This window comes from Uloborus diversus, chromosome 8 (genome assembly GCF_026930045.1).
Source record: "Uloborus diversus isolate 005 chromosome 8, Udiv.v.3.1, whole genome shotgun sequence".
Taxonomy (NCBI): domain Eukaryota; kingdom Metazoa; phylum Arthropoda; class Arachnida; order Araneae; family Uloboridae; genus Uloborus; species Uloborus diversus.
The window spans coordinates 16,446,598-16,458,100 of NC_072738.1; the positions used below are offsets into that span (position 1 = coordinate 16,446,598).

The following is an 11,503-nucleotide window of genomic DNA, read 5'->3' on the forward strand; positions in this document are numbered from 1 at the left end:
TTTCAACAAAAATATATCAAAGGTGACTAAAAATCATTCCATTAATTCCAAAAAAAAAATATAAGGGACTGTTCAGAGCAGTGGGGCCCAATCATAGGCGTCTGGTGCATCAAAAAAGTAGGGGGCCAAAGGTGGTACTGGGGAGAGGGGAGATAATGTACTCTGTACCACTTTAACTGACTTTTTTATGATTGAAGTTTAACGTTATTATTAACCAAATTATCCCTCGAAATTTCGGGACACGACCTTAAAAATCGGGATAGATTGCTACAGTAGACTTTTCTCTTCCAATTTAAAACTCCAGTTCACTTTTTACGAAATAATAGCTTGTGAAAAATATAAGACCCACAGTTTTTAGTCAATTCTTCGTTCTTTAAACACTTGAATCAGTCAGTTTTATTATTTTTTGATTGATCGGTAATTTTGAGCGTGGAGACGTGGAAGGACAAGGCTCCATTACTTTTAAAAGTGAGGGGGCAGTTGCTCCCCTTGCCTCCCCGTGTACTGATCGCCTATGGGACCAACCTTCGGCCTGCGGGCCAAATGTGGCCCGTTTCACGTTTCTTCTTCTTCTTCTTGCTTATCTCTGTTCTGAATCAGATCAGATCCATGAGGTTGTTCGCCTTAATCAACTTCAAGACAGAAGCAGGTCTCTTCAGTAGATCCTCGCGTACCAAACCAACACAAAAAATCAAATGTTGTGCAGTGGCCTCTTCAGTATGACATTTGGTGCAAATTGGGAAAGTCCAATTACCATGGGAAAATCTGAGGGTTTTTAGATGACCTGTGCTCAGGCGAGCCAAAGCAGTTCGATCTCTCCTGTCACCCTCAAATCCAAGGGAAGCACCAGGACCCTCGCAAAAATACCATGGATGCTCAGGAGGACGTCTCCAAGAGCTGTTTATAGTAGCCTTATATCTGGAGTATAGTTCAATGTACGTCAGAGGATCCCCACTATTCTGAGTAGAGCCCTCTTTCGTCAGTCCATCCGCAATATCGTTATATATCAAATTCACATGAGATGGAATCCATTGTAAATGGAGGTCACAAGAACTGGACAGACTCTTGAGTTTTTTAACAATGTTTATTCCCTTTTGATCTGCAATGATTCTCCAATTTTGCAAGTATTGGATTGAACTGCGGCTGTCTGATAGGATCCATGTCTCTCTTGGGAAACGTTTCTCAGCAATATAATCCAGAGCCATGTCAATGGCGATTAATTCCGAGCAAACACGGAGTAGTAATCAGTGTTTCTACGTTTAATTAATTTCTTCATCTCCAGACTTAACAACAACTCCACTTCCAGTGTTCCCTTCAATTCTGCTGCCGTCTGTGTAAATCAGAACAGCCTCAGTAGGAATGCTATTAATTACTTCTAAAGCAACCTGTCTTAAGTATTCAGGATGTTGAGTTGTCTTATTTGTGCGGCTAAATAACTCTGTATGAAAATAAACCCCAGGCATCAGGTCCAATGGGGATTCGATGGTCTTTAAAAAATTGAATTCCACAGTATGTTTCAATACGTTTAACTTCTCAGCACTGCTGAGAGGACTATTCCTTTTCAATCTTTGGTTATTTTACCATCCACATACAAAGTTTGCAGTACGATGCTGATCACGGTAACTCATGAGCTTGCTGAAGTATTTTGTAAGGTTATGAATACTTCTTAACCACAACGGCTGCAAATCAGCCTCATAGAGGACAATATCGGTTGGGGTGCTTTTTCGTAGACCTGTAATCAAACTTACCGCACTCAGCTGTACCCTTTCTAGCTTTTTAAGATTTGTATCTGTTGTGACATGATATATTTGATATCCATATTCAAGAATAGGTGTAATTAAGGCAATATAAGTTGTTTTCAGTGTTCTGGCGTCAGCCCCCCCAATCGCAACCGGAGATGAACTTAAGTATATTGAGTCTCTTTCTAGCTTTAGTTACAATCAAATCAATGTGTTGTTACACGTTATTTCAGGATCAAGTACAAAACCCATATATTTGGGATTTCTTTCACACTGCAAGAGATGACCATTAAAATAGCTTTTTGGACAATATTTATACAAATGCTTGTTAGTTGTGAAGAAACCAGTGACAGATTTAGTAGGATTGAAACATAATTTATGTTCTGTAGCAAAAAGCTGAATTCTCTGGAGTGAGCTATTTAGACTGGACTCCAGCATGTTAATGTCAGATCCACTGCTCCAAAGTATAATGTCATCAGCAAACAAACCTATCTTACAGTCACTAGTAATTACAGATTCTATCCCAGAGATAAATAAACTAAATAGTAGAGGACTCAATACAGAGCCCTGAGGTATGCCCTATTTTGAGCGGAAAGTGCCAGAAAAAGTACCGTTGTAATTGACATTAAATACTCTATTTCTGAGAAAATCGTAAATCCACAAGAGGGCCTTCCCATCAATAGAGAATTTTTCGTATATCTTAGTTATTAGTCTATTTTTCCTTATGTTTTATTTTTTATCTATTGAGAGAGTAGTCCCCGGCCGCCTCAGTTTTCTGCGAGATTCTTGAAGATAAAGCTGCGGAAATCAGCTTCTCAAACTTTCTCAACTCGTGGCACCCTTTGAAGAAAAAGGATTTTCTCGCGGCATCCTAGTCCATCTCTATTAATTAGGTAAGTGCGAAAGTGTGTTACCCTAAGGTTCAAAACCTAAAATCCGTCTCCATTATTGTAGAATTGTCTAGCATCAGATGACTCGTAAAAAACTAAGAAAAAATAAAATCAAAGCAAAATTTAAGTTTCAATTGTATTTCTCCTCAGAAAAGCGACTTAGTCCAGTTAGGAACATAGGCCCGAATAAGGAAGATTCCTTGCAACGATTACTCCACGAAAAGTTGAAGACAAAAAGGCTAAAAACGGATTATCAAACTGAAACGAATCGAAAGAGTCTTTAATATCAATATATATTAAACCTTATTTGATAACCTCAATAACGTTGCCAAAAAATTCATAATTACTACCATGGAAAGTAGGAAGATCAATCGTCCTACTAGGGAAAACTGATAAGTCGTAAGCTTCTGGTTTTTTTTTTTTTTTCGGTTCCTCATGGGCACAATTCGTGCATGAATGTGCAGCATATGTTCCACCATCCGATACTCCGGTGCCTGATTATAAAGACACTGGAGTGCTAAGAAGGCTAACCACGGCCTTAATCGTTAATAATCTACTTTTCTTGGTTGTCAAATCACGTGGGGGGGTTGGGGATAACGGTACGCAGCGACATTGATCTTTGTATTAATCAACTACATAAACTAAGTTACAAGAACAATACACATTTTTTTTTCTTACACTAGTAACCTACAGTGAACACAGGGCTGCCAAAAGCAAAAACTGGCCCTCTCGTCAGTTTAGTCTCTCACCGGGTGGCTCTCCTTTACCCCTAAAACTTGCCAAATTTATGCGTCTCCCAGCGTAAGCAGCCCCTCCCCCGCGTAGTGATGCAGAACAATAAAATTTGCCATTTCTTCCTGAAGTGTTTCAAAGGAAATGTAGACAGATGCCGCACAGATCGGTTCTTCAAGCCCGTCCAGTGTTTAGGGATCGTTTCAGTAGACTGTGTCTTTCAATGCACCCCACAAAAAGAAGTTACATGGATTAAGTTCGGGCGAGTACGGCGGCCAGTCTACGCCTATTCCTGTTAATTTGGAATAATCCAAGGCGATAACCCTATTCTCGAAGTATTTCTCAAGGAATCGAAACACCGGTTCGGTCGATATGGTCTGGCCCCATCCTGCATGAACCATTCGTGAGCCGGATGCTCCTAAAATGCTTGCTGCGTGAAGAAGAATTGTTCCAAAATTTCAACGTAAAGTTCACTGCTCATTTGTCTGAACTGAGAAACGGTTTTGTAATTCCTGTGCTACGTACCGTGGCCCATGTTCACTCTGGGGAAATGTAGGCGTTTCACCTCACACAAATGAGGGTTTTCGCTTCCCCAAAACCTAGAGTTTTGTTTATTCACGAAGCCATTGAGGTGCAATGTGCTTTATCTGGAAACCAGATGTGACTAACAGGAAATCCATCTCGGTCAATCATTGTGTACATCGTGTCCAACGAAGGGGTCACCCTTCGTTGGACAGCCCCGAGCGGTATGGCTTAGTGAAGTTGAATTTCAATGGAAACATGTGTAGACTGTATCGTATTATTTTCTGCATGCTGGAACGCTTTAAACTTGCTTCAGCTACAATCGCTCAGCTTGCTCGTCGAGCACTTTTGCTCGGATTTTGTTGCATGATCTAGAAACTGGCAACATTTGCAGGCTTTATTGCTGTTTGCTTAGGTCCTACATTACCCACTAGCTCAGCGGCCACGCTGCCTGTCCTTTGGAATTTGGCGAAAAGTTCCCGGATAGTTTATGGGTCAAGGCCTGTAGGAACATTAGACTGCTTTTGGAAGCTTCGCTTTGCTTCCGTAGGACTGTGGCCAAACCTGTGACATTACAGCACCAGAAACATCCGTTGTACAATGGTATACATGTTTAAACCTCATTTTACGTTTCAACGCATAAAATTATCCTCCAACCCCTTGGCAGCACTAGTTATAGGGACTTCTAGTGCAATAACAGCGAGCGACAGGTGGCTCACCTGTAGGCAATTTTTTTTACTAATTTCAGAGTTTCTGTACATGATTTTTAAGGGTTTCACAATAAACGTACCGTTTATTTTATTCCAATATTGTCCTTTGTTTTCGAAATATTCAATTTTGAAATCAGGGAGTCCTTCACGGGACATCCTGTTTGTATAAATATATATATTAGGGTGGTTCAAAAAAACTTTTTTTCAGTTAGAGTCCAGGACACACCCTATTTTTTTAGACTTACTAATATCATTATGCTGTAAAAGTTTTAGCTCCTTACTTAAATTTTAAGACGGTGCTCAATGACCCCTCAATTTAACATTAACCGTACCATAGAAAATGTCGGAAATTTAGAGACATTTAATTTCCCCAGCTGTTTTTTTTGTAAATGATTATTTTATTGCAATGTATATGCATAATACTCGAGTATATTATTATATGTAGCGTTGTTTTTTCATTTAAATGTATTTTTTAACCCCCTCCCCATACTGATGAAGTTTGGAGGAGGGGGTTAAGCACCCTCTTTGAGTTAAAATAGGATGCTAAAATTCTTCAAGTATATTGTCATCCGCAAGTCTAAAAATATGGAGGGGTGTCCTGGTATCTAGTAGAAACTGTTTTTACATGTATTTTTGAACCACCCTAATGTATATATGTATAGATTTATATATAAATAATATATTTAGTTAACAGTGAAGTAAATACCGCAAAGAAAATAATTTATTTTTGCTCAACCTGACGATCACAAAACATAAAATGACCTTAAAACGTTGATGCAAATTAAACTGTTCCCACTTGGTAGTGGGAGCATTGATTGCTACGAAAGGAGGCAAATTATTTTTCAAAAGTGTTGGCAACCTTAATTTGCATTAGTTTTTTTTTTCATTCGTTCTTTCCTTCTTGCAACAAGATCGCGTCAGCAGAATATGCAAATTGCCAGTAGCATTTAAGCTCCCGGCACTTTGCCTCATTCTCTTTCAATTTCAACCCAAGTCAAACTTTGTTGTTTTCTTTCGGCAGCTCAATTGAGTCTGTTCGTTTCTGCCGATTGCTTCGGCTTACTGCTCTTGCCATGACTGTCATAGCTCAATATGTTTAACGTTTCATACTTTGACTTAGAATACTGACTTCAAAAGTCATTTAAAGTATAATGAGCTACTTAATATTGTAAAGAGCGTATTTTCAATATTTCGTTTAACATGTCAATGTATATATCATAGCCATAATAAATAAGTTACTTTTAATTTTGGCTCTTCTTGATGTTGCTCAGGATAAATATGTTTTTTCAAGAATTATCACACGTACTGGTTGAGTTTCCACTAAAAGTTAATAATCTGAGCACGTTTAAAAGCTCACAGTTTAACAAAAATCTTCAAGTATATTGTTATCTATAAGTCTAAAAATATGGATTTGTGTCCTGGTATCTGGGAGAAACTGTTTTTACATGCATTTTTGAACCATCCTAATGTATATATGTATAGATTTATATATAAATAATATGCTATATTTAGTGTTAAGATAGGTTCCTTTCCATGAAATAATTCTGCTGCTAGCAGGATTTTTATAGGTAAACGCCTACTCTCTATTTTAGCGCCATCTAGTGAAAGGAAAGTAACTATTAGTGTTAGAAGCTAACTATCACCCACACAAGTAGGATAGGTAAAAATATTTTTAAAAATCAAGAATTCTTCCCTTCCTCGCTGTTTTTCTCGTTGAAACTAATTGGAAAAACGAAATTAAAGGTTTGTGTGTTTTAATTGAAAACGGGAAACTGATAATACCTGTAACTGTGTCCGCAATAATGGTCATCGTATAGACAGCGCCATTGAAATATGATTGGTGTTTTTAAGAACCTTTTTCACTTTTACAAAGAAGATGTCTCAATTTTGAAAGAGAAACTCTCTTCCTTTTTAATCCAAACCGGGAGTTGAGTATTTCTGGTCCATAGAAGTTCATTTTGTTATTAAAATAAAGTATTAAAATGAAAATTATTATATACCACTGATTAAAAGATCTAATTTTTTGCAACCGTGTGAGTTTTGAAGGTAATATAATATATATATTTTTTTGTTTGTTTTGGCGAGTGACTGTAAGTCCTAGTCCCGTTCTTTTTTTTTTTGGGGGGGGGGAGCGGAGGGAATACTCGTTCCTGGGAATTGCGTCCCCACAGTTGGGGCCTTAACATCACTATTGGGATGATGGAAGGGGCACCCCTGCCACAAAAGCTTAAGCTAAAAAAATATTTTCCAAATAAGATAACTTTGCATCAATGGTAAAGTAATTATGTTTTTAGAAATTTTCAGTTCCAAAATTCTTCAGTACATTTTAATCTGTCATTCATTTTTTTTTGCCTTCAAAAATCTCTGTGATTAATTCAAAATAATATACTATCTATACTTGATCTTATTACTATTAATTCCTGGACAAATTTTCGAGCGAAAGCTATCTAATTTATATTTAAATTAACAAAATCTAAAAACTGAAAAGTATGAACTTAACGTTATTAAAATACGCGATTGAACGACCTGAAGGATTAGTTTTTCCCTGAAAAAAAAAAAAGTGCAAGCATCATTAGTTAACTTTAATATTCCGATAATTTTTATGATAACTTGAGCCTTTTAGTCCGAAAGGTCCCCATGGGGGTGGGGAGGGGGGCAATTCACAGACCGCGTCATTCATTTTTGGGGTATTTTTATGGGTATTTTCCTTCTGGGGGCGATGTGGAATGGGGGAGGGAGAGCGGAGGGAATACTCGTTCCTGGGAATTGCGTCCCCACAGTTGGGGCCTTAACATCACTATTGGGATGATGGAAGGGGCACCCCTGCCACAAAAGCTTAAGCTAAAAAAATATTTTCCAAATAAGATAACTTTGCATCAATGGTAAAGTAATTATGTTTTTAGAAATTTTCAGTTCCAAAATTCTTCAGTACATTTTAATCTGTCATTCATTTTTTTTTGCCTTCAAAAATCTCTGTGATTAATTCAAAATAATATACTATCTATACTTGATCTTATTACTATTAATTCCTGGACAAATTTTCGAGCGAAAGCTATCTAATTTATATTTAAATTAACAAAATCTAAAAACTGAAAAGTATGAACTTAACGTTATTAAAATACGCGATTGAACGACCTGAAGGATTAGTTTTTCCCTGAAAAAAAAAAAAGTGCAAGCATCATTAGTTAACTTTAATATTCCGATAATTTTTATGATAACTTGAGCCTTTTAGTCCGAAAGGTCCCCATGGGGGTGGGGAGGGGGGCAATTCACAGACCGCGTCATTCATTTTTGGGGTATTTTTATGGGAATTTTCCTTCTGGGGGCGATGTGGAATGGGGGAGGGAGAGCGTGCCATTGTTCTTGGGGGGAGGGAGACTTCTGATCTCTAGATACTTTGAAGCTTTTTTGTTTATAGCTTCATTTTCAAACGAATTCGTACTCTTCAATGTGTTGCAAAACTAAATAACAAATATGCCTTCTAATAAATTATATCCTTCGCAGAAGCAGTACTGTCATACACAAAAGTATTATTCAGAATTTTTATTTTAGGATAAAAGAGTCTGAGTCGAAGGCATTCGAATTTTCATAGTCGGAATCGGATTCGGTCATTTCTCACCAGAGTCCACTATTCTGTCAGTACTGCGGAGTCGGACTCGGACTAGTTTTGGGGTAAAGGAGTCTTCATAGTCGAAGGTTCTAAAAATCCAGGAGTCAGAATTGGAGCCTGAATCGGTCATCAGACTCCACAGCCCTGATAAAAATAGAGATGGAAATCTTACTTTGTGATTTTGTCGTAAGCAAGAAGGATTTGGTTTTTGTCGATATGATTTCCGTATTTTTATTTGGAATTGATTTTCGTGTACGTTTCGACTTTAATTCCACATTTTTTCTTTTTTTCCTTTTCTTGGTTTCTTAAAAGAGAAAAACTTCAACTTCGTCCAAAAATGTGGATTTAAATACACTGTTTAAATCCACATTTTCTTTTCTTTCTTGGAAACAAAAATCCTCCATGAAATACGAGGCGGAAGAATATTTACTAGACATTTATGTTGAAAACCTATTTTTACAGGGAGATTCGGGAGGTCCACTTTTCGTCAGTGATGATAGAGGCCAGATCACGGTCATCGGCTTAGTGTCGGCAGGAATCAAGTGTGGCAGTCCTCTGTTACCTGGCATCTACACCAGAGTTCAGTCGCACCTCGAGTGGATAGCGGAACAAATGCAAGGCTAAAAGAAAGTACTGGAAAAAGAAGAAGAAATATGAAAACAAAAGAAAGCTACGAGCTGCTGAAGGAACTAGTACGGGACATTTTGCTTGTTGATATTGCAGCTAGTTTTTCCAACTTGTAACAAGTGGAAATATAACTATCGTATCTGACGTGGTCGCAGTTGTTCTCTAGAATTCAAGGCATATTGAGAGTTCTAGTATGCTAATATGCATACATGTAAAGACTTGTATGACTAAACTCACGCCAGAGGAAAATTTAAGCTTATATGACCCTCTTCCATCGAAGAAAAAAATTCTGGCTAGACCTTCCAAAAGTGTCCCGACTCGTCAAATTTCGTCGAACGATTCGGCAGAACTACCATCATTTAGCAAAATTTGTAGTTCCTTTCGGCACATTGAGGATTTCCGCCCTCCAAAAAGTTTAAATTCTGGGTTCCACTGCTTAGGACTCCTTTCTACCAACAAAAAACCGTGGCGAGACATGACCAACCCATCAGGAGAAGACTCGGGCTACTTATGACTCTCTTCCACCAGATGAAAATTCTGGTTTAATATGAAAAAGTCTCATAGAAAAAAATTCTGTCTAGTCATGACCACCCCACTTCTCCACATGCAGAAAACACACAAAATCCTTACAATATCAATAGAGTAGTAGTTTTCATTGTCACTTTTTGAGGAAGCAGAGTTGTCGTTAAATGTAAGGCGTACTCTTGTGGTGCTTGGAAATATTAAAAAGAGACGCACTTTTCTAGTCACAGGATTTTTCATAATTTTGTTTTAAGAGTAAGTTTTGTCAAGAGTAAGAATTCGATAGAAATATAAGATTCAAAATACAAGATTTACAACACAGCAATGAGATCATCATTGGTACGACTGTGCTAACGACTCCTTATGTGTACATTTTAACAAAGTGGTTTATTTTGAAGTTTTGTGCCATATTTCATTTGTACCGGTAGTGGTTACATGTTTTCCTCAGATGCCCAAAGACGCAGATTCAAACACTTCTGCCGGTGGCGTTTCAAGATACAGAAATTCGTTAGCGTCCATGTCTTGCGGTTTCGTGGAATATAAACGATTCGTAGAGTATTCATTTGGCCTTGTATACTGACAGCAAAATTAAATTACTAGAGCATTCCGAAATATCTGGTGAGGTAAGAGGGCGTAAAAATTTATTGACAGTGGCTGTCCGCGGATAGAGGTGACACATGAGAGAATGGATGACAGCTCAATGTGAATGCGCAAGACCAGCAGCCCCACTACAAAAGAAAAGAAAAAGAATATTTATCGAAAGCATGTCAACAATTGAACCTCTGTAAAATATGAAAAAATTAGTATGTCAGACGAAGAGTGAGTTAGCGTTTAACTCCCCAAAACTCTTGGTTATTCGAGTTTTGTAAATTAAGTAATGGTGATATTAGTGTATGAGAGTTTTAATGAACTTTTCGTACAATTTCATTACATTGTTTCGATGTAATCACCAGCAAAGCTTATAACCTTTCAACTCAAACGTCGGGAAACCATTGGAGATCACTGGTTCATTGTTTGATGTCAGTGACGCAGCTCCCTAATGCTCAGGACGCAGGTGACAGAAAACAAACTTTAAGGTTAAGTATCAGACTTCCTATCGACGGTCTATTTAAAGGAGACCACTCAAGAATGTTAATCCGATCTTGAGGAGTGGTGGGCCGACCTGTGAGTCGCAAATCCTTAGCTTCATTCCGATCTCAATTAAATACTTTAAAGCTTTCCTGCGCACGATCCGTTTACAGAAATGCGTTTTAACCACAGGCGTCCGGTAATCCTCGATACCATTCTTTTGCAATTCCCACTTGCAACCTCGATTTTAGGCCATGATCGTTGATAACTTTTTGAGAATTTGCTTTAGAGCAATGAAAACAAATCTTGTTATTTTAACGCCACATAACAACTACCCGTCTATAGTGCATTCAGGGAGAATTGATAGCTGAACTAAAATAAAGGGTTGCTATTTCACACCAACATTTGCCACTGTCATGAATTACTCATTGATTGGCGATTTTTCTCAGGAACATTTCGCTTATCTGATTGGCGCTGTTTCCGCCTTCCCATCAGCAGTCAGACTACTGTGTCTAGAATGTCACGTTGCTTTGATTGCTTCCATTATCATTCTGCTGAATTCACTATCATTAGATCAACTCCTTTTTGCTTTCAACACATCGACAACGGCCCCACCGCACCACTAACATATCCTATGGCCTGCCCCATCTTCTGCGAGTTTCTGGGTTAAATTGCCACTATTTGAGTCAATCCTCTTGCATTTCAATTCCTCATATTTTGAACAATTCATTTGGAGGCTTCATGCATAAATAATTTGCTGTGAATTTAATTGTGCAGCGTTACTTCCAAGTTTAATATATATGTTAACTGAAGCATGATCAACTTTTACTGCTGATTAAATGCGCATTTGAAGCTGGTATTTTGTTCAGACTTTATGAAAGCTGTTTATGACATTAGCTGAACTATTTGTTCTTTATTTGAATTTGGAGGTAAAAAAGTAATATTTAACTTCCTAAAACATTTTTATTAAAAATGTAAGGTTTGTTGTGTATCACAATGAACTCAGGTTTTTAAGCTAAACACATATTAAATGAAGGATAATAAAACAGGCTTTGTGCTAAAATATGAGAGAAATGTGAAAAA

General features: G+C 37.7%; 1 protein-coding gene across 1 annotated transcript in view; it reads left to right on the forward strand.

The window, feature by feature from the left end:
• LOC129227942 (trypsin-1-like) overlaps positions 1-8,827 on the forward strand; it is a 29,619-nt gene extending 20,792 nt beyond the window's left edge. Inside the window, exon 6 of the mRNA XM_054862565.1 lies at positions 8,666-8,827. Coding sequence (XP_054718540.1) covers positions 8,666-8,827 — 162 coding nt within the window. The remainder of the gene's footprint in view (positions 1-8,665) is intronic.
• Positions 8,828-11,503: the final 2,676 nt, after the last annotated feature.